Genomic DNA, 24,462 nt, shown 5'->3' on the forward strand with positions numbered 1-24,462 from the left:
ATTATTTTACTCTCTTTATTATTATTGGAAGGATACCTTTAACTTGAAGGACACCTTTACCTTGAAGAAGGTTAGAATAATGGTTTGATCAGAGTTGGACAGTCTTATCTTAAATAAATATTCAAAAACATTTAACCTCCTGATGCCTCAAATATTGTAATGTTATTGGTATCTCTTTTTATTTTGAAATTGACCAGTAGCTCCTGCATTTCATGCTCTCAGCTTATACTCGAGTCAATACGTTTTTCCAGTTTTTTGGGGGGTAAAATCAGGTGCTTCGGCTTATATTCGGGTCAGCTTATACTCGAGTGTATATGGTACTTATTCCATCCCAGGAGAACATTAAGGAAATATCTACTCTTTCTGCTTTTGGCCTTTTTTGAATGTCTGGGTGAGGAAAGATGGCAGAAGAATGGTTGCCCTCTGAGATGTCATTAGTGCTTTCCCCTCTCTGCTAATAACCTTTAACATTGTTGGGCGAGTGGGCTTATTAACAAAAGACCCTCCTCATAAAAATACAGCAGAGTAACTTATTAACAGCAGTTTGACCCAACACCATTAGCCCAAAGTGATAAAAAGAACAAAAGCACACAGACCAATGTTATTTCCTCCTTAGGAGGATTTTCTTTGTAGCAAAATAATATGGTTGTACTATTTACAAGAACTAGGTTTCCATAGCACGAGCAAAGTTCTTTATACTTCCTTCTTTGCTTCCACGCTGGGCTTCTTATGCAGTTAAACAGATTCGCTCTTACAGAGCCTCTTCTCACACCAAACTCAGTAGCTTTGCACATTACGTTTTTACACACAGCAGCCTTCAGACTGGAGCTTCATTCACAATGGCCTTATTTATTTATTTATTTCAAAGGTTTATATACCGACCTTCTCACCTCTTTGAGAGACTCAGACCGGTTTCCAACCATAAAAACATACAATTGGTAAAACATCATAGTTCATATTACAATAACATATTAAAACAACAAATATATTTAAAACTACAGTGGTCAGTCGTCATACTAAATCAATTATACATCATCTTCTATCCAAATCTTAGGGTGTTGCCTCATTCATCGAAGCCTGTCTCCATAACCACGTTTCCTAAATATCAGGATAGAAGGGGCGGTTTTGACCTCCGGTGGGAGAGAGTTCCAGAGTCGTGGGGCCACCACCGAGAAGGCCCTGTCCCTCGTCCCCACCAGACACGCTTGTGAGGCCGGTGGGATCGAGAGCAGGGCCTCTCCAGACGATCTTAATAATCTTGATGGTTCATAGGGGAGAATACGTTTGGAGAGGTAAACAGGGCCGGAGTCGTTTAGGGCTTTATAGGTTAACACCAGCACTTTGAATTGTGCTCGGAAGCTAATTGGCAGCCAGTGGAGCTGGCGTAACAGCGGAGTGGTGTGCTCCCTGTACTCAGCACCCGTTAGTAGTCTGGCTGCCGAGCGCTGGACTTGCTGCAGCTTCCGGGCAGTCTTCAGAGGCAACCCCACGTAGAGAGTGTTGCAGTAATCTAAGCGGGATGTAACCAAAGCGTGGACTACCGTGGCCAAGTCAGACTTCCCAAGACTTCAACCTAGGACTTCTCTTACCGAAGCTTGTCACACCAGACCTACTAACGCTGAGGCCTACTTCACACTGAGGCCTTTCTCCTAGTGAGGCCCTCTCACACAGAGACCTCTAACAGACTGATGCCTCTCAAAATGAGATGAACTACCACTGAGGCCTTCTCGTACTGAGGCCTACTAACACACTTTGGCCCTTCATCCATAGAGACCTCACATGGACTGAAGGCTACTAAACTTGAGGCACAACTGCTTATATAGAACTATAAGAAGCTATATAGAAGCTTTTGCTTAGTCATTGTATCTATTTAACCCATTCAGTGCTTGACTCACATTTTTGTAATTAAAAATACCTAGTTAATTTTTGATATTTCTAACAAACATAACAAAGTTGATATCAAAATCCATAATTTTGGTCTCAAAAGCACCCTTGACCTATGCATGAATCTAACACAGGCATGGGCATGTGTTTTGTGTGAAAGGCTGCAAACCTCAATAATAATAATAATAATAATAATAATAATAATAATAATAATCTTTATTTATATCCTGCCACCATCTCCCCAATAGGGACTCGGAGCGGCTTACATGGGGCCAAGCCCGAACAAGAATTACAATATAACAATACAAATTGCAATAAAATAAACAACATAACAATTGCTGTTCTAATGTTCTGCTCTGCTCCCTTCCTTGGCTAGGACTCCATCTTGTTGGTGAAGCTTGGCAGGAATGTTCCACCCACTCCAGTGGAGGCCTCCCTCCGGCATTTATTCCTACTACGTTAACTCATCCCGCCTCATCAGCTACGAAGTGAAGCGGAGCTTGTGGCCGAGTGAGAAAGCCTTGAAGGGCCGGTACCTGTGGCTGCTCACCTGGCTGCAAAAAGCCACTGAGCAATGTCCGAGGCAGAAGAGCCTCCTCTCCCTCCTGGCCAACCAGTGCAGTTATGTGACTGGTCAGCGGGTCCGGCGCGCCCAGCAGATTGGACAGCTGTACAGTAACATCTACTCGGAGAGGACGCGCCGGAGCCTCTTCAGCTCTCTGTGGCGCAAGTTCCAGGGGCGACACGCCAATGCCTGCAAACTGATGGCAGCCCTCACTGGTGTGTTCCTGTGGGAAGAAGAAAGGATCAAGGAAGAGGAATTGAAAAGGTAGGTCTCTGGAAACAGGAGTTAGATGTAGAGATTGGACTGTTTTGAGTTCTCTTGCTGTTGTGTTGGATGTATATTTGAAAAAAAAAATCTATAAATCATCCTGAACTTGGGCAGAGGTGTCTAGGAATATTTAAAATTAGTATTTAGAACTCATACTAATTCATTGTTGGCCTCCAATCAAGGAATAAAAGCATTGTCATATGTTTTCAACTCACTTTGCTTTCAGGAGTGCTAGAAACACTATTGGTGTCAGAGCTAATCTCCCTGGGCTATCTATTTTAAACCTTAGTAACTGATCCCATAAATGTTGACTTACTTGACTCTGGATGGGTTGGAAAGAGGATTTAGAAGCAATTAAGTGTCCGTTAAGTACTTTGGCCACATCATGAGAAGAAATGAAAGCTTAGAGAAGACAATGATTCTGGGGAAAATGGAAGGAAATAGAGAGAGGGGCTGACCAAGGGCAAGATGGATGGATAGTATCCTTGAAGTGACTGGATTGACCTTGAAGGAGCTGGGGGTGGTGACGACCAACAGGGAGCTCTGGTGTGGGCTGGTCCATGAAGTCACGAAGAGTCGGAAATGACTGAACAAACGAACAACAAACAAATAGTCCGTTTATTTTTAATTTTCCTTACAAATCCCAATTTCTCACGCGCACTGTATGTGAAATGTAAACAGAAGTATTTTTAGTTAGTACTACTGATTGTGGCTTTTGTTGAGTGAGTGGGCTTATTAACGAAGGACCCTCTTCATATTTGCACAACAGAGTAACTTATTAGCAGCAGCGTGACCTGGCACCAGTAGCCACAAGTGATAAAAGAACAAAAACACACAATGCTATCTCTTCCACAGGAGGCTTTTCTCTATAGCAAAATAATACGGTTGCACTGTCTGCAACAGGGGTCCTCAAACTTTTTAAACAGAGGGCCAGGTCACAGTCCTCCAAACTGTTGGAGGGCCGGATTATAATTTGAAAAAGTATGAATGAGTTCCTGTGTACACTGCACATATCTTATTTGTAGTGCAAAAAACACTTAAAAACAATATAATTAAAGTGAAGAACAATTTTAACAAATATAAACTTATAAGTAATTCAATGGGAAGTGTGAGCCTGCTTTTGGCTGATGAGATAGGGTTGTTGTGTGCTTTCAAGTTGTTTCAGACTTAGGTTGACCCTGAGAAAGGGCCGGGTAAATGACCTTAGAGGGCCATAACGGCCCTCGGGCCTTAGTTTGAGGACCCCTGATCTACAAGAACTAGGTTTCCATAACACAAATAAACAAATACATAGTAGCGTTACTCGCAGCAGCCTTCACGAGGCTTCTCTCAAACAGAGATTTACCTCACACTCCTCAGGACAACACTAGCTTTGGCCCACTAACAGGCTTCGGCCTACTCACAGTTTCTTTGCGGGACTCACATTTTTGTAATTAAAAACCTAATTAATGTTTTAATATTTTTGAGAGCTTTTGTGTAGTAGTTGCTACTGTTGTATCCGCATAAAAATTAATGTAATAATAATAACAACAACAACACTTTATTTATATTCCTCCCTTCTCACCCGCCCTTCTCACTCCGAAGGGGACTCAGGGCGGATCACAAGTACACATACACCGCAACCATTCAATGCCGTTTGTATAGATAGTACACAGAACAGAAGGAGGTGTTTCGATGCCATGGATGGTTAGGCTCGAATCCAGAAGGGTGCTGTCACTCCATCCTCTATGATGAAGAGCTGTCAGAACTTCCTCATTCCAGCATTTCCTGATCTTCTTTTTCTTTATGGCATTGTTAAACACCTCCCCCACTTTAGTGGTACCTAATTTCTCTAATTACAGCTAAAGATTTTCGATCTGCTTAGGTAAACAGTGAGCAGGGCTGACAGTCGGCTGCTTATGCCGACCCGGGGCTTTGAACTTGCAACCTTTCGGTTGATAGTTGCTGATGATTTACCAGCTGTGCTAAACCTCCGGCCCTAAAGTAAAACACTTGTCAGGTGATTATGTGTGATTCAATACGACAAGGCCTGCCAGTACTCCATCTTCATCTTTTAAAACTGTTGATGTGACACATCCAAGGATTTTTCAGGATGCCTGAAACGCCTGTGCAACTATTTGGAATAGGGTAGTGGAAGATGGTACCTTGTTAAATCACATTTGCATTCCTGTAACATGCCAATATAGGGCTGCCCTTAAAGCAGGGATGGGCAGTGGATAGGCCTCTGGATACTGGGCTGCAAGGAGCATATAGTGTTCACCTCTGCTTTGAATTTATTCTGTTGGCCTTAATACACTCCATGATTTCTCAGCTTTATTTCCCCTCTTTAACAAGAAGGATTAACACCAATGACTTAAGCTTGCAGGTTTGCACCGTTTCATACTTGGAAAGACTGTAAATGTTTAGGAATAGAATTGCAATTGGGACCTGCAATTCAGCGTCATTTATTTATCGTGTCAGAAGCGAGTTGACAGTACAGTTAAAATGCATTTAGAAACACAAAGTTGGCATTATGCTAAATGTCTTTTGCCCAGAAGCTGGCTAGAAATGCTATTGGTGTCAGGGCTAATCTCCCTGGGCTGTGGAGTGCCTCTGGTTGCTGTGAGAAGGTCCTCCATTGTGCATGTGACAGGGCTCAAGTTGCATTGTAGTAAGTGGTCTGTTGTTTACTCTTCTCTGCACTCACATGTCGAGGACTCCACTTTGTAGCCCCATTTCTGCATCTTGTGGTTTCAGAGCGCAGTCTGTTCAGCGCCTTCTGTGTGTCCAGGGGGAGTTTCTCATCTGGTCTCAGCTGCTGCTTGGGGTGCTGGGTTTTAGCCTGCCACTTTTGGACTTTTGCTTGCTGAGGTGTTCTGCAAGTATCTCTGCAGATCTTAAAAAACTGTTTCTTGATTTAAGATGTTGGCATGGTGACTGATATCCGGACAGAGGATGGGCCGGAGATGTCACTGCTTTGGTCCTTTCATTGCTGGCTGCTACTTCCCAACGGATGTCCGGTGGCGCGATACCTGCTAAACAGTGTAATTTCTCCAGTGGTGTGGGGCGTAGACATAATGTGATTATACGGCGTGTCTCATTTAGAGCCACATCCACTGTTTTATCATGCTTGCTAATTCAATGTTTAATATTTACACAAATGAGCAGTCACTGCCAGAAGGGACAGATAGTTTCATCTACGCTGATGATTGTGCCATCACTGCCCAAGCATGGAGCTTTGAAATGGTTGAACAGAAGCTCTCAGGAACTTTAGGTGCTCTTACTGCCTATAGCGGAAAACCAGCTGATTCCTCATCCATCTAAAAGGCAGACTTGTGCTTTTAATCTTAATATCAGGCAAGCATCCCATGCTCTGAGGATGTCCTGACACTGGAGCATTGCAGCACACCGAAATATTTGGGAGTCACTGGACTGTGCTTTGACTTACAAGAAGCACTGCTTGACTATCAAGCAAAAAGTGGGTGCTAGAAATAATATGAAAGCTGACTGGCACAACTTGGGGATCACAACCCGACACAGTAAAGACATCTATCCTTGTGCTTGGCTACTCTGCTGCTGAGTATGCATGCCCAGTGTGAAAATCTTAGTGTTGCAAATGGCACACTGTTATTCAGAGTGCCAGCCTACTGTGTCCAATTCCATTTAACCCCCCTTCCCCTCCTGTTTTCCATCTCTCTGATTCAGTTATGAATAAGCAAGTGGAAGATTCCACTCCCCCCCTCCCTTCGCCCAGACCTCTTCTCGTCTTGCCCATTGCTACTGTAATGCTTTATATTGATAGGATGGTATCTTTAATGCTAGATATTAATGCATTTGGGGCAGGAGTATGCTAATCAGTCTAAGATTAGGATGAAAAAGATTTACCCCCATGTAGGAGTAAGCCATGGTTATGGTTTGGAAATCCATACTCTTCCTGAGAGACCAGGCTAGCAGAGCAGAGAGTATCAACATTATTCTCCCTGCAGAGCATTTGAAGATTTGTGTGCTATATGACACAGGGAGGAAATTATGCATCTCATAAGCCTCATTTGCTTCAGGGAGAGGGGTTTTCTTTGTGCAGCCTGCAAACACCCCCCCCCCCCACCTTTTGAGTGGACACTGGAAGTGATTGTGAGGTGGAGGTGAGTGGTGAGTCTGTGTATATATAGAGCTGTTGGCAGATGACTGCACAGCTTCAAAGGCTTAGGTTTCCTGCTTTAATTACCTCATTTGTATGAATCAGAATCCTAGAATTAGAAAAGACCTTGTGGACCATTCAGACCAACTCCTTTCTGCCAAGATGCAGGAAAATCGCATTCAAAGCACCCCCAACAGATGGCCATCCAGCCTCTGCTTAAAAGCCTCCAAAGAAGGAGCCTCCACCACACGCCGGGGCAGAGAGTTCCACTGCTGAACAGCTCTCTCTCCCGGTTAGAAAGTTCTTCCTCACGTTCAGATGAAATCTCCTTTCTTTCTGGTATTTGAAGCCATTGTTCCAATGTGTCCTAATCTCCAGGGCAGCAGAAAGGAAGCCTCCTCCCTATGACTTTCCCTTCCATCTTGATCTCTGGCCCTCATTATGTTTCCTCTCAGCCTTCTCTTCTGCAGGCTAAAAATGCCCAGCTCTTTAAGCCACTCCTCATTGGGCATGTTCTCCAGATCCTTGATCCTTTGAGTCTCCCTCTTCGTCTGGACACATGCTGGCTTAGAGTCAACATCTCCCTTCAATTGTGGTGCCCAGAATGAGACACAGTGTGATTCCAGGTGTGGTCTGACCAAGGCAGAATAGATTAGAGGGGGAGCATGACTTCCTTGGATCTAAGCACTAGGCTTCAATTTATGCAGACCAAAATCCCATTGGCTTTTTGAGCTGCCGCTTTATATTCCTGGCTCCTGTTCCCCTTCCTCCCCACGAGGACTCCAAGATCTTTTCCACAAATCCTGGTGTCGAACCAGGCATCGTTCCCCATAATTCCTCTTTGCATTTCATTTTTTCTGCCTAAGGGGAGTCTTGCATTTGAACTTCTGTTGAACTTAGAGTGTTAGTTTTGTCCCATCATCTCTCTAATCTGTGAAGATCGTTTTGAATTCTGCTCCTGGCTTCTGGGGTATTGGCTATCCCTCCCCATTTCGTCCTGTCTATAAACTTGATGATCGTGCCTTCTGACCCTTCATCTAAGTAATTCATCAACATCCAGAAATGGGACCACAAAGTGGAATCCTCGACATGCGAGTGTGGAGAAGAGCAAACCACTGACCACCTGCTGCAATGCAACCTGAGCCCTGCCACATGCACAATGGAGGACCTTCTTGCAGCAACACCAGAAGCACTCCAAGTGGCCAGATACTAGTCAAAGGACATTTAACCAACTACCAAACTCACAAGTTTTGTATTTTGTCTGTTTGTTTGCTTTGTTCTGTTAGAAATGTAATATAATGGACTGGTTGCTCTGACACGACAAATAAATCAACATCCAGAGCAGAACCAGGCCCAGGATGGAACCCTGCTGATGGCACTCCACTTGTCACTCCTTTCCAGGATGAAGAGGAAGCACTGGGGAGAAACACCCTCTGGGTTTGTTCGCTTAACCAATTACAGATCTATCTCACCATACTTTTGCCTACCTTGGACTAATTTCCTTGGACTACCTTGGACTAATTTCCTTGCCAGAAGGTCATGGGGGACCTTGTAGAAGGAAGGCATCCCATCCTTCCATCCACTCACAGCATTCCCCGCATCTACCCAACTTGTAACTATTGAAAAAAGAGAACAGATGAGTCTGGCAGGACTTGTTTTGATGAATCTGTGTTGACTATTAGTGATGATTGCATTCCTGTCTTAACTGTTTGCAGACCACTTCTTTAACAATCTTTTCCAGAATCTTGCCTGGTATCGACGTGAGGATGACTAGACATTGGCCGTTGTTTGGGTCGTCCTTTTTTCCCTTCTTGAAGATAGATAGGGACCATATTTGCCCTCCTCCAATCTACTGGGACTTCTCCAATTCTCCAAGAACTCTCAAAGGTGTTTGCCAGTGGTTTCAAAATAACTTCCACTAGTTCCTTCAATACTCGGATGTAGTTGATCTGGTGCTGGGGACTTGAATTTGTTTAGAGTGGCCAGGTATTGCTGGAAAGGAAATACATCACTGTATACAGAAACAAATTGTAGTGGATCTCGGGTACAAAGGCAGCTTTTTCTCTTCTTATTTTCTACCTGGCATGGTCAGACTCATGGAATAATAATAATACTTTATTTATACCCCGCTACCATCTCCCCAAGGGACTCGGTGCGGCTTACATGAGGCCAAGCCCGCAGTACATCAATAAACAACAACAAAAAACAACAATACAATACAATTAATATAAATCACATAAACAAAATAAACATTAAACAGTAACACACAAACATTTAAAAACCTATGGCCGGGCCAAAGGTAATAGTTAAAATTTAAAAAATAATGCTGGGCATGAACAAGGCAGGATATAACTGGTGTAGGGTTTTCAAAGAGAGATGAGGGAACACAGTCATTCCTAAATCAGTGGTAAAGTGCATTTTGAGGGCATATTGGTAAGAGTTTTCCTTATTCTGGAAAGGCACACTGGAACAACCACGTTTTCAGGCTGCTCCTAAAGACTGCCAGAGTTCGGGCATGTCTGATGTCTTTGGGAAGTGAGTTCCAGAGTCGGGGGGCCACCACCGAGAAGGCCCTCTCCCTCATCCCCACCAATCACGCCTGCGATAGAGGTGGAAGCGAGAGCAGGGCCTCTCCAGATGATCAAAGAGATCATGTGGGTTTGTACACATAAATGCGGTTACGCAGATAGGCAGGTCCCAAACCGTTCAGGACTTCGTAGGTAAGAACCTGCACCTTGAATTGGGACCAGAAAATGAACGGCAGCCAGTGGAGCTCCTTAAACAGGAGGGTTGACCGCTCTCTGTAAGAAGCACCAGTTAGTAACCTGGCTGCCGCCCGTTGTACCAATCGAAATTTCCGGGCTGTTTTCAAGGGCAGCCCCACGTAGAGTGCATCACAGTAATCCAATCTGGAGGTGACTAAAGCATGGACCACCCTGGCCAGATCCGACTTCATGAGGTACGGTCGCAGCTGATGCACGAGTCTTAATTGTGTGAAAGCCCTCCTGGCCACCGCCGATGCCTGAGTTTCAAGCATATGTGATGAGTCCAGGAGGACACCCAGACTGCGGACCTGTGACTTCAGGGGGAGTGCAACCCCGTCCAGTACAGGTTGCCACCCTATACCCCGATCCGGCTTACGATCGACCACAAGGACCTCTGTCTTGTCGGGATTGATCCTCAGCTTGTTCCTCCTCATCCATTGGAGTGGGCCCAGGGACCACGGAGTCATTAAGGCTCTCCAGCTACAGCATCTCCATTCTAGAGACATCCAGCCTCTTGACACCTCTCTAGGCCATTAGTTCCCATTGCAAAAGCTTCTGCTTCTGTCTGAGTTTCACTGCGCTGGACCCTTTGAGAGCAAAGAAGTCTCCCATAAAACCTGTCCAGATAAGTTCACCTCATGGTGAGCCAACCTAAACCGATCTTTTTTTTCCCTCAAGGTCTGCTGAAGAGATGAAGCGCATGGAAGAAATCAACCACCTCCTCCAAGACAACCAAGGGGAGAACCAGCCGCAGGAGCCGACCCCCAGCAAGGATATGGCTTCTGATCTGGAGGAGCAGAACTGGGAAATGGTGATGGACAAGAAGCACTTCAAGCTGTGGAGACGTCCAGTTGAGGGCAGCCATCTCTACCAGTACAGAGGTACTCTCTCCATTCCCCCTTTTAAGATTACTAAGTCTCTTTGATTAGTATTTTCAAAGCAAGGAGGTGGAGGTGGCCTACATTCCCAAACAGGGGACATATTTGCTATATTCATAGACCCAAGAGACCCCTTTTAAGAAGAGGGGAGTCAGCAGAAGTCATTTCTGTTAGGGAAAGCTACTCTAAAATATATCAGAGAATATAATATAATATAATAATAAATATGGCCTGTGATACTATATTACAATAATAATAATAATAATAATAATAATAATTGTATTATCGAAGGCTTTCATGACCAAATCACAACCTCTGAGGATGCCTGCCATAGATGCAGGCAAAACGTCAGGAGAGAATGCTTCTAGAACATGGCCATACAGCCCGAAAAACCTACAACAACCCAATAATAATACATACAAAGTATGTATACGAATAATAATTTATTTGTAACCCGTCTCTCTCCCAAAGGGGACTCAGGGCAGTTTCCAACAACATAACAAAACTACCCTAAAATAAAGCAGACCATCCAAAAATCAAAACAGGATACAAAAGTAGAGCATGAGCTCATTAGCAAGCAAAGCATGAAGTGCCGTGTGAAATGGCTGCAAAGAATTCAGAGCTTAGGGGGCAAACATGCAGAGTCTTGCCTTTTAAAAATCACAAAAGGTTTGTTTACAATAATAAGAAATAACTGCATTTCTTAATAATCAAGAACTGGGTCTGAGCTACTCTAACACCCATCTCTTCTGAGGTTTCAAGAGAGGGAAAAGCTCAACACTCCATTTCTCCTGACACACACGCAGAGAGAGATCTCAAAGCACACAATACATACTCTCCATATTGAAATGTAAGAAGACAGAAGTCATGACCTCCTTCCCTGGTATGTGGGGAACCATGAAAGTAGGTCATTCCTTGGCCTGTAGCACACCCGAAGCAATGGAGAGCTGACCAGGACAGAGGGTCTCCATGAAACTGTTCTGGCCCAACTTATCTGTCTGAACGCATCTCCCCTTATGAACCATCGAGGACTTTAAGATTGTCTGGAGAGGCCCTGCTCTCTGTCCCACCATTGTCACAAGCACGGCTGGCGGGGACGAGAGACAGGGCCTTCTCAGTGGTGGCCCCTTGGCTATGGAATGCCCTTCCTAGGAAGATGAGATCGGCTTCTTCGCTTCTAGCATTTCGGAAAAAAACTCAAGACATTATTATTATTAATTATTATTAAACTTTATTTGTACCCTGCTAGCATCTCCCGAAGGACTCGATGCGGCTTACAAAGGCCAAGGCCTCAACACAACAACAGACAATAATAATACAATACAAAACAAATTAAAAACATAAGCAATAACAAAACATTACACTATTATGCAATAAAACCAGGGCCGGGCCAATGATGGGTACAGATTAAAAAGTGCTGGGTGTGAGAGGTGATATGTTGGGCTTCTGGGCAAGTGCAATGTGCAGAGAGTGTTAAACTCTAGTAAAGTGCTTCTGGGACATAGTGCTAGGGGTTATCCTATTCTGGAAAGGCACATCGGAATAGCCAGGTCTTCAAGTTCTTCCTAAAGACTGCCAATGTGGGTGCTAGTCTAATGTCTTTGGGGAGGGTGTTCCAAAGTCGGGGGGCAACCACAGAGAAGGTCCTGTCCCTCGTCCCCACCAAACGCGCCTGCGACGCAGGTGGGATTGCGAGCAGGGCCTCTCCGGATGAACGAAGGGAGCACATGGGTTCATAAACAGAGATGCGGTCACGCAGGTAGGCAGCTCCCAAACCGTTTAGGGCTTTGTAGGTAAGCACCTGCACATGGCTATTCGAGCAAGCATTTGCAAATACTGAGTAACGGACCTAAGAAACTGAACAACTACACGATGGGACTGGACAATGTTTTGTGTTTAAAATAATCTTTATTCATTTTTCATAAAAACATACTATAGCTGGGTGGGTAGGACAGAAGGAGGGGTATAAAGGAGTGGGGAGGGTAAAGGCATAAGAAAGATAGAGAGTGGTCTGAATTATGGCTACTGAGAAGAATATATATAGTGTGCCAGGTGTAGAAAACGAACAGGGGATTGTGGGGAAAAGTGGGGGAGGTGGGGTATGCATGTTTGGATCTGGTGTTGACTTCCCGGTATCTTTTGGAGGTTCTTCCTGGACAATGTTTTAATGAGTAATTATTGAATCGTGTTTTATTGTCGCTGTTTATGATTTTATTGATGTTAACATTTTTTATATTGTATTTGTGTTTTTGTGGCATTGAATTTTGCCTTGTAAACCGCCTCAAGTTGCCGGAAGGCTGAGAGGGGTGGTATACAAATATAGTAAATAAGGTTTTAAAGTTATATTAATTGTAATGTTTTACTTGCTTGCTGTTTTGTTTTTACTGATGTGTTGTTGGGCTTGGCCTCATGAAATCCGCCCTGAGTCCCCTTGGGGAGATGGTGGGGTATAAATAAATAATAATTATATAATAATAATAATAATAATAATAATAATAATAATAAATGGGGAGGGCCAAGGGTGAGGGATATGATGAAGGGTGAAAAATTCTGGACTCTAGACGTCATTATAAAAAGACTCCGTACTTAATTAGATGGAACTTTGTTTGTAACCGTACTGTATGCTTTGAGAAACAAAAGCCTTCCAGTCTCCCTGCGAGGTGATTTCGTCTAGCGAACTACAGAGCAGGACAGAAAAATTCAATCACTACATCTCTCCTGACATACAAGCAGAGAGAGATCTCAAAGCACACAGCACATACTCTCCATACTAAAAGTGTAAGAAGGCAGAAGGCAGATTCAAAAAGCTTACAGTAGAAAAAATATCCATTCTAAACAACCAGTCAGAATGAGAGCAGAAACAGGAAGGAGAGAAAAAATTAGATACCTTCCCAACTGTCATTCAGGAGACATGGGGGAAGGAAAACTCTTAGTCTATACTAAGCTAAACTGTTCCTCATTGAGGACTTGAGACTTGGGCAGTGTGGGGTTGAATGCCAACATTTTCTTGTTCACCTCATGTTTCAAAAAAGGGCCTCTCCTGTACCTAAGTTGGCTGAAAGTGATCAAAATTCCCCAGTGACATTTGAGGGCCAAACCAAAATGACCCCAAGGGCCACAGAAAAGGCCCTGGTGGCCATTTTGCCCATATGGAGAAAGCAAAGCTGTTGGTTTAAACCAGGCATGGACAAAGAGTGGTTGAAGGGGACTGGTATTTCCTTGCATGTTACCTCATCTTAGTGCAGCCTTTCTTTGAGAAAACAATTTGTCGTCATATTTGCCTCTTTTTCTTTTTCCTTTTTGCAGTCTTTGGGACATACACAGATATAACTCCAAGGCAGTTTTTCAATGTTCAGGTGAGTGTTGGTGCTCTTCGCCTTCTTCCTCCCAGGAAGAATGATTTACGGGAGTTGAACAGAATTGGAATATCTGGTTCCTCCGATATTCTGGGAGCTCCTGGATCTCACCTGTTCTTCCTGTGCTTTTCAGATGTCTGTTAAAAGGGTTTCTCTTGAGCGGTTTTTCAGATTCAAATCTGAAAGTGGGAGCAACAGCCCTGGTGGCAGGAGTTCATGGTACTCACTTGGGATATATCTTGGCACAGGATTTCTGTTTATTTTCATTATGCAACCAAATCCTATGATTCCAATTATGGTGACCCATTAGGAAGAACTTCCTGACTGTGAGAGCCGTTCAGCAGTGGAACTCTCTGCCCCGGAGTGTGGTGGAGGCTCCTTCTTTGGAAGCTTTTAAGCAGAGGCTGGATGGCCATCTGTCAGGGGTGATTTGAATACAATATTCCTGCTTCTTGGCAGGGGGTTGGACTGGATGGCCCATGAGGTCTCTTCCAACTCTTTGATTCTATGACCCCCAACCATTATTGTATGGTTGGGGGTCACCACAACATGAGTTAAGGGGTCACAACATTAGGAAGGCTGAGAAACACTGCTGTAGTGCTTCACACCTCATTTTCTGTGCCTCCAACATTGCTGGCCATTATATCTCCTCTTTCAAACGGATACCCCAGTCTCCTGAGAGTTTTGCATGGTGTACCTTCCAAATTCCATTCCTTTTTCATTTAAGTCTGTTTATTTATTTATTGTGTCAGGAGCGAACCAAAACAGTTGTATTGCATTAAAAAAACCAGACAAACAAACAAAACACAAAATTTGCAAGCTTGGTAGTTGATTAAATGTCCTTTGACCAGTAGCTGGCCACTTGGAGTGCCTCTGGTGTTGCTGCAAGAAGGTCCTCCATTGTGCATGCAGCAGGGCTCAGGTTGCATTGCAGCAGGTGGTCAGTGGTTTGCTCTTCTCCACACTCGCATGTCGTGGATTCCACTTTGTAATTCAATTTCTTAAGGTTGGCTCTGTATCTCGTAGTGCCAGAGCGCAGTCTGTTCAGCGCCTTCCAAGTCGCCCAGTCTTCTGTGTGCCCAGGGGGGAGTCTCTCATTTGGTATCAGCCATTGGTTGAGGTTCTGGGTTTGAGCCTGCCACTTTTGGACTCTCGCTTGCCGAGGTGTTCCAGCAAGTGTCTCTGTAGATCTTAGAAAACTATTTCTAGATTTAAGTCGTTGATGTGCTGGCTGATACCCAAACAGGGAATGAGCTGGAGATGTCCTTGCCTTGGTCCTTTCACTATTGGCTGCTACTTCCCAGTTTGTGCTTTGGCAAGGGGACGACATATCTCAGCTTCTCTAAGTAAGCTTTTGTGATTCCCTGTCTTCTAGCTGGATACCGAATATCGAAAGAAGTGGGACTCGCTGGTCATTAAACTGGAAGTCATTGAGAGAGATCAAGACACTGGATCAGAGGTTGTTCACTGGGTAACTCACTTTCCGGTGAGTGCATTTTGTCTAGTTCCTGTCGGATGTTCTAGTAATATTCCATCAGTGAGTGTATTGCTCTAGTTCAAAGTCATAACTATTCTTCTTTTTGTCTCCCCTCCCCCCCAACAACCTGCAGTACCCCATGTACTCACGGGACTACGTATATGTCCGCCGGTACAATGTGGACAGGGACAACAACCTGATGGTTCTAGTCTCACGGTAAGTAATCCTGTTACAAGGGAATAATGGATATGTTGTGGTTGAAATACATATAAATGCACATAAAAGCTGGGTATCTCTAAAATCGCTGTTTGCGTAACTCTGCCCCCAGTAAGCTTTACTTCTCAGACCAAATATTGGAGATATGGAAGGATGGCAAGGGAATGACCATTGCTAACTGCTGGTGCAGAGTTTTTATATAATACTAGCTTGGGTAACACTATTTTATGAATGCAGCCATTAGAAAATGCTCGTTTTAATGAATGTTCCCACTAGAAACTACATAACGATGTGGGTGAACTACAATTCCCAGAATTGTGGTCAATCCTCCCCAAATCAGGTCTGTATGCACAATTGGCTATGTTGGGTTTTGTGTCCAGATCCAATGTTGGCTGGAATCAGGGTTCTCTGGATGCAGGTGAACTATAACTCCCAAAATGAAGGTCAATTCCCACAAACGTTTGCAGCATGGGATTTCTATGTGCCAAGTTTGGTCCCAGTCCACTATCACTGCGGGTCACAGTTTTTCTGGAAGCAGGTGAACCACAACTCCCAGATTCCCAGGGCAATTACCCCCAAACTCCGCCTGTGTTCACAGTTGGACATGTTGGGTCTGTGTGCCATATTTGGTTCAGATCCGTTATTCAGTGGGTTCAAAGTGTTTTTTTTATGCAAGGTGAACTATAACTCCCACATATGTGGATTAGTCCCCCCACAGCCACCTCCAGTATGTTCTGTTGGTCACCAATGTGTTCAAAGTGTGGTCCAGATTAATCATTGATGGGGTTCAGAGTGCTCTGGGTGCAGGATGAACTATAACTCCCAAGCAGGTGGGTCAGTTCCACAAACCTCTCCAGTTGTTATGTCGGTCACATGGGTTTTGTTTCCCAAGTGTGGTCCAGGCTTGTCATTCATGAGGGTCGCAGTAGTCCCTGGATGTGAATGAAGGTACTGAAAATCCCATCATTTGTGGTCCATCCTTCCCCAAACCACACCAGGATGTAAAGTGGGTCATGGAGGGGGTCTGTATGGCAACTTTGGCCCAGGTCTGTCATTTGTGGGGTTTGCAGTGGTTTGTGGGAGCCAAATCAAATGAAAGCACTGCAAATCCAATCAGTGGCAAGTATGGTCCAGATCCATCATTGGTTGGGTTTACAGTGCTCTCTGGATGTAGGTGAACTACAACTCCAAAACTCAAGGTCAATGCCTACCAAACCCTTCCAGTTTGGTTTGGTGTTTGGAGCAAGGTGACTCTACTCTGAGCTGCGACAGCCACACACTTAAACATGCCTATAGATCAGACATGGGCAAACTTCAGCCCTCCAGGTGTTTTGGATTTCAACTCCCACAATCCCTAACAGCCAGAAAATCCTAAACACCTGTTGGGCCTGTTTTTCCACCTGGTTTTCAGGCTTCTCCTCCTGTTTCAATGGTTTGCAGAGCATGGCTGACTTGGGCTTCCCCACAGTGCTGTCTGTAGGGAGACTTGGTGGTGAATTATTGTGACTCGCATGTCCCCTTCTCCTTTTTCTTTGCCAGAGCGGTAGAGCATCCCGGTGTCCCAGAAGATCCTGAATTTGTCCGTGTCCACAACTATGAATCCCAGATGGTCATCCGTCCACACAAGTCATTCGACGAGGTGAGTTCAGGGAACCTGTTGTGTGTGAGAGACATTATGTCAGAGTCCAGGCTGGTCAGAAGTGTGGGAGGGAGAGCAGGGACCTGGGCCTTGTAGGGGTAGGGGTAGGCCCTGGCATGGATGGACTAACGTCGTTTCTCTTCTCAGAATGGCTTTGACTACCTGCTCACCTACAGCGACAACCCTCAAACCGTGTTCCCTCGGTACTGTGTCAACTGGATGGTCTCCAGTGGTGAGTCATGGGGTGAATGGTTTGTTTTGGTTTGCAGTAGTAGGAATTGCAAGTAGTTTGAGAGAAACAATAAGCACCATTTGATCTTGGATGCTAAGACTTAGCACCAGCGATTACTCAGATGGGGAACTGCCAATAAATACCAGGGTCTTTAGACTTATATTTGAATAATAATAATAATAATCTATATATATAAATTTGTTAGGGGCATCCAACGAGGAAACAAAACTCAAAAAACCCCCAACGAAACTTAACCAAAATTCCCATGCCCATAACACAACCCACAAGGTACAAACATATCTACTCAAAATGAAAAACAACACAACAACACACTCACAAAATGGCAAAACAACAAAACTCAAAAATCCCCCAACGAAACAACCAAAATCCCCGTGCCCATAACACAACCCACAAGGTACAAACATATCTACTCAAAATGAAAAACAACACAACACACTCACAAAACGGCAAAAGAACAAAACTAAAAAAAAACCCAACGAAACTTAACCAAAATTCCCAGGCCCATAACACAACCCACAAGGTACAAACATATCTACTCAAAATGAAAAACAACACAACACACTCACAAAACGGCAAAAGAACAAAACTAAAAAAAAAACCAACGAAACTTAACCAAAATTCCCAGGCCCATAACACAACCCACAAGGTACAAACATATCTACTCAAAATGAAAAACAACACAACAACACACTCACGAAACGGCAAAACAACAAAACTCAAAAATCCCCCAACGAAACTTAACTAAAATCCCCGTGCCCATAACACAACCCACAAGGTACAAACATATCTACTCAAAATGAAAAACAACACAACAACACACTCACAAAACGGCAAAACAACAAAACTCAAAAATCCCCCAACGAAACTTAACTAAAATCCCCGTGCCCATAACACAACCCACAAGGTACAAACATATCTACTCAAAATGAAAAACAGCACACTCACAAAACGGCAAAACAACAAAACTCAAAAAAACCCCAACGAAACTTAACCAAAATTCCCATGCCCATAACACAACCCACAAGGTACAAACATATCTACTCAAAATGAAAAACAACACAACAACATACTCACAAAACGGCAAAACAACTGAGCATGCGCATTGGCGCCCAGCCGCAAGTTCCCTGGCGCGCGCACATGGCCTTCCGGTCAACGTTCCCTCTGCGGAAACCGTGCCCACTCCAAGCCCCGCCGCGCCGCTTCCCGCACACACACACCCCCTGCCGCACACACACACGCAACCCCATGCTCCATCACTCCCCCCGCCGCCGCACACACACACGCAACCCCACACTCCATCACTCCCCCCGCCGCCGCACACACACGCAACCCCACTCCCCCCGCCGCCGCACACACACACGCAACCCTACGCTCCATCACTCCCCCCGCCGCCGCACACACACACGCAACCCCACGCTCCATCACTCCCCCCGCCGCCGCACACACACACGCAACCCCACGCTCCATCACTCCCCTGCCCCAATCTTACCTCCTTTTACTTCAGGCCACCTCCAAACCCCACCCCGCTCCTTCCCGCCCTGTCAAAATCTAGGAAAGACAGGAAGGAAGGAAAGAAGGAAGAAAGAGAAAGGGAGGTAAAGAAAAAGGGGGAAGGAAAGTTAGAGGAAGAAGAAAAGGAAAGAAAAGGAAAGATGGAAGGAAAGAAAAGAGAGACAGCAGAAAAGAAAGAAAAAGGGGGAAGGAAAGAAAGAGATAGAGAAAGAAGAGGAGAAGGAAAGATGGGAGGGAAGGAAGGAAGGAGGGAAAGAAGGAGAGAAAGAGGGAAGGTTGGCCACAGCAACGCGTGGCGGGTAAAGGTTGTTATTTCTATTATTATTATTATTATGCTATTGTTCCTCTGAGACCCTTTTAGGGGGAATGGGAGAGGTGTCAGGTCCCGGAGGCAATGCATTGCATTATTGTTATTGTTATGATGGTGGTGAAATAAAAGGAAATAAAAAGTGAAAGAAGGAAGCAAACAGGGAGGGAAGAAAGGCAAAGGAAGAAAGGGGGAGGGAATGAAGGAAAGAGAGAAGGATGAAACCAAGTAGTGAAAGAAGGAAAGAAAGAAAGAGGTAGAGAAGGAAGAAAGGAGAGAAAGGGGGAGGAAAAGGGGGAAGGAATAGGTAGGGACCTCTCTTTCATAATAGTCCAGATATCTACCTCAACTTTGAAAATTCTTACTATAGGCCACAGCAACGCGTGGCAGGGCACAGCTAGTAATAATAATAATAATAATATCTTTATTTGTACCCCGCTACCATCTCCCCAAGGGACTCGGTGCAGCTTACATGAGGCCAAGCCCACAGTACATCAATAAACAAAACAATAACAAAACAATCAAAGCAATACAATTAATATAAGTCACATAACAAAAAAAACCCACAATAAATCAACAGTAACACACAAGCATTTTAAAACCAATGGCCGGGCCAAATGTAATAGATTAAAATTAAAAATAATGCTGGTCATGAACAAGGTAGGATATAACTGGGATAGAATTTTCAAGGAGAGATGAAGGAACGCAGTCAGTCCTAAATCAATGGTAAAGTGCATTTTGAGGGTATATTGCTGAGAGTTTTCCTTATTTGAAAGAACTGGCAAACCCTCTTTATTAAATGGAAGAGGTTGCCATAAGCCGACAGGCAACTGGAAGGTACCCACACCTAAATTTTTAATACTGTTAATATTTAATTCTATTTTAATGTTTGGAGCCCCCAATGGCGCAGTGGGTTAAATTGCGGAGCTACTGAACTTGCCAACCAAAAAGTCACAGGTTCGAATCCTGGGAGCAGGGTGACCTCCTGCTGTTAGCCCCAGCTTCTGCCAACCTAGCAATTCAAAAATATGCAAATGTGAGAAGATCAATAGGTACCATTCTGGCAAGAAGGTAACAACACTCCATGCAGTCATGCCAGTTGCAAGACCTTGGAGGTGTCTATAGACAACGCCGGCTCTTCGGCTTATCATAGAATCATAGAGTTGGAAGAGACCTCATGGGCCATCCAGTCCAACCCCCTGCCAAGAAGCAGGAAAATTGCATTCAAAGCACCCCAGACAGATGGCCATCCAGCCTCTGTTTAAAAGCCTTCAAAGAAGGAGCCTCCATCAGGCTCCTTCTTTGGAAATGGAGATGAGCACCAACCCCCAGAGTTGGACACGACTGGACTTAATGTCAGGGGAAAACCTTTTATCTTTACCTATATTATTAAATTGTACTGTATTGGTTTTACTGTAAGCCACTTAGAGTCTCTTTTTCAGAGAGAAAAAGCAGGTGGTAAGACTAATATTACTACTACTAGACAAGAGACGTGGCTCAGTCCTGTTGCCTTCCTGTGTGGAATTTCACATCTCAGGTTAAACGATGTTACAAATTAGGAAAGTCTTCCACTATATCAGGCCTGGGCAAACTTGGCCCCTTCAGGTGTTTTGGTGCAATGTTTCCAATTGGCCACATGATGGCATCAGAGAATACAGTGTCTTTTATTTATTTATTTACTATATTTACTATATTTATGTACTGCCCCTCTCAGCCCAGAGGCGACTCAGAGCGGTTCACAGATTGGCAACAGTTTGATGCCTCAACAATTATAACAAGTAAAAACAATAAAGAAATTCTGTTAAAAACAATAGCATATGATATAAAAAATACAAAAACCGTACAAAGCCTTAAAACATTATCATGAGCGTCTCCATGTCAAATTGTTATTCCATTGGATTATCAAGTAGTTCCATAATTCTGTTTAGCTATGCCGTATTTGGGAAGGCCTGCTCAAAAAGCCAGGTTTTCACTTTTTTTTCAAAAACTCAGGAGGGAGGGAGCCGATCTTATAGCTCTAGGCAGGGCGTTCCACAGTCGAGGGGCCACCACTGCAAAGGCCCTGTCCTCATCCTCACCAAACGCATCTGCGAGGAAGACGGGACCAAGAGCAGGGCCTTCCCAGAAGATCTTAACGTCCTAGATTTATTATTTATTATTTTATTTACTTTGCTTATATACCGCTGTATCTCAAGCCCGAAGGCAACTCACGGCGGTTCACAAACAGTAAAAACAGTAGAAACAGCAGTGGTTCCATGCAACATATAACAATTGACTTAACACATTATCCATAAATTACCAATAAGCAATTACAATGCACAATTATTACAAAAAACAACCGTACCCAATCTTCTCATCATCCAAGCGTAGTCCAGGTTCGTCGTGCATTGTTCAATTCCTATGTTCCATTACCAGATTGCACTAAATTACTCAAACGCCTGCACAAACATCCAGGTCTTCACCTTTTTGCGGAATACCATTAGAGATGGTGCTAGTCTAATGTCCGTAGGAAGGGCGTTCCACAGCCGAGGAGCCACCACCGAGAAGGCCCTATCTCTCGTCCCCGCCAGCCGAGCTTGAGAAGCAAGCGGGATCGAGAGCAGGGTCTCCCCGGAAGATCTCAAAGTCCTGGTGGGTTCATAGGCAGAGATGCGGTCAGATAGGTAGCTTGGGCCGGAACCGTTTAGGGCTTTAAAGGCCAACGCCAGCACTTTGATTTCAGCCCGGTAGCAGATCGGTAGCCAGTGGAGTTGGCGCAACAGGGGGGTTGTATGCTCCCTGCGCTCCGCTCCTGTTAAAATCATGGCTGCCGAGCGTTGGACTAGTTGGAGCTTCCGAGCTGTCTTCAAAGGCAACCCCACGTAGAGAGCGTTGCAGTAGTCTAAACGGGATGTAACCAGAGCGTGGACTACCGTGGTAGATGGTTCGTAAGGAGAGATACGTTCGGATAGGTAAATTGGACCGAAACATTTCGGGCTTTATAGGCTAAAGCGGAGGTTGAATAACTGGATGAGAGGAGGTCAAATAACCGGGACTCTACTGTACTCTGTTCTGCATTTTATCCACTTCCCCGGCCCACTGATATTCTGTTGTACTACCCCTGGCCAGGCCTTTTTTATAGTTGGCTACGTCTATTTTCTAATCCTGGTCGTTGGTATTTTGAACCCATTAGATGGAGCTATAAAAAAATGTTTTTTTTTAAAAAAAGTGTATGTTTTAGCAGGTTTTATGTTTTATGATGTTTATTTTTAATTTGTCTGTGGTTTTCCTCTCTGTCAATTGAATGTTTTGGCTTATATGTTGGAAACCGCCCTGAGTCTCCTTGGGAAGATAGGGTAGTAAATGTATCTTCCCAAGGACAACATATTCTCCCCTATGAGCCATCAAGGTTTTTAAGATCTTCTGGAGGGGCCCTGCTCTCGGTCTTGCCACATTCGCAATCGCGTCTGGTGAGGATGAGAGACAGGGCCTTCTTGGTGGTGGCCCTTCAGCTGTGGAACTCTCTCCTGATGGAGATCAGATCTGCCTCTTCCCTCCTGACCTTCAGAAAGCTAGTGAAATCCTGACTTTGGGATTTATTTTATTTATTTTTTCAGGAGCAACAAAACAGCTGTATTGCATTTTTAACAAACAAACAAAAAAACCACAAAGTTTGCAAGCTTGGTAGTTGATTAAATGTCCTTTGACCAGTAGCTGGCCACTTGAAGTGCCTCTGGTGTTGCCGCAAGGAGGTCCTCCATTATGCATGTGGCAGGGCTCAGGTTGCATTGCAGAAGGTGGTCTGTAGTTTGCTCTTCTCCACACTCGCATGTCGTGGATTCCACTTTGTAGCCCCATTTCTGAAGGTTGGCTCTGCATCTCGTGGTGCCAGAGCACTGTCTGTTACGCCTTCCAAGTCGCCCAGTTTTCTGTGTTCCCAGGGGGGAGTCTCTCATTTGGTATCAGCCATTGATTGAGGTTCTGGGTTTGAGCCTGCCACTTTTGGACTCTCGCTTGCTGGGGTGTTCCAGCGAGTGTCTCTGTAGATCTTAGAAATCTATTTCTTGATTTAAGTCATTGACGTGCTGGCTGATACCCAAACAGGGGATGAGCTGGAGATGTCACTGCCTTGGTCCTTTCACTATCGGCTGCTACTTCCCGGCAGATGTCAGGTGGTGCAGTACCGGCTGGATAGTGTAATTTCTCAAGTGGTGTAGGGCGCAGACACCCTGTGATAATGTGCCATGTCTCATTAAGAGCCACATCCACTGTTTTAGCATGGGATGAAGCATTCCCAAAATAATTGGTTGAGACCAGCAATATTTATTTATTTATTTATTTAGCGGTTTTGTATACCTCCATTCGAGGGACTCAGGCCGGTTTCCAACATAAATATTACAAGCAGTCATTAAAACATCATATTCTAAATCACACTAAAACATTAAAATAGCAAAATACAATCATATAATTACAGTGGTCAGTCATCATCAAAAATCATTATTCGTCGTCATCCATCCATGTCACAGGATCATGGCTCATTTGTCGAATGCCAATCCCCAAAGCCAAGTTTTCACCTGTTTCCTGAACGTTAAGATAGAAGGGGCAGTTCTGATCTCCAGTGGAAGGGAGTTCCAGAGTCGAGGGGCCACCACCGAGAAGGCCCTGTTTCTCGTCCCCACCAGCCGCGCCTGTGAGGCCAGTGGGATCGAGAGCAGGGCCCCTCCAGACATTCTTAGCAATCTTGATGGTTCATAGGAGAGGATACGTTCGGACAGGTAAATTGGGCCGGAGTCGTTTAGGGCTTTATAGGTTAAGACCAGCACTTTGAATTGTGCTCGGAAGCTGACTGGCAGCCAGTGGAGCTGGCGCAACAGAGGAGTAGTATGCTCCCTGTACCCCGCTCCCGTTAGTAGTCTGGCTGCCGCACGTTGGACTAATTGAAGCTTCCGGGCAGTCTTCAGAGGCAACCCCAAGTAGAGAGCGCTGCAGTAATCTAAACGGGATGTAACCAATAATCTAATATTTTAAAGACATTTTAAAAGCAGATGTGAAATCAGGAAGGAAGAGACCTCACAACCTCTGAGGATGCTTGCCATAGATGCAGGCGAAACGTCAGGAGAAATGCCTCTAGAACATGGCTCTATAGCCCGAAAAAACCCACAAGAACCTAATAATCTAATAGTTACTGACCACATTCGCAGGCTGAGTTGAACTTGATTTTATCTTGGCGATTTGGTTTATATGTAT

At 44.5% G+C, this 24,462-nt stretch overlaps 1 protein-coding gene across 1 annotated transcript in view; it reads left to right on the forward strand.

The window, feature by feature from the left end:
• The window catches only part of STARD7 (StAR related lipid transfer domain containing 7), a 35,118-nt gene that overhangs the window by 7,093 nt on the left and 3,563 nt on the right, over positions 1–24,462 (forward strand). The window contains exons 2-8 of the mRNA XM_060786951.2: positions 2,261–2,713; positions 10,277–10,479; positions 13,783–13,832; positions 15,208–15,318; positions 15,443–15,525; positions 17,065–17,164; positions 17,312–17,396. Coding sequence (XP_060642934.2) covers positions 2,292–2,713; positions 10,277–10,479; positions 13,783–13,832; positions 15,208–15,318; positions 15,443–15,525; positions 17,065–17,164; positions 17,312–17,396 — 1,054 coding nt within the window. The 5' untranslated portion in view covers positions 2,261–2,291. The remainder of the gene's footprint in view (positions 1–2,260; positions 2,714–10,276; positions 10,480–13,782; positions 13,833–15,207; positions 15,319–15,442; positions 15,526–17,064; positions 17,165–17,311; positions 17,397–24,462) is intronic.

The sequence above is a fragment of the Anolis sagrei genome, chromosome 7 (assembly GCF_037176765.1).
Source record: "Anolis sagrei isolate rAnoSag1 chromosome 7, rAnoSag1.mat, whole genome shotgun sequence".
Lineage (NCBI taxonomy): Eukaryota > Metazoa > Chordata > Lepidosauria > Squamata > Dactyloidae > Anolis > Anolis sagrei.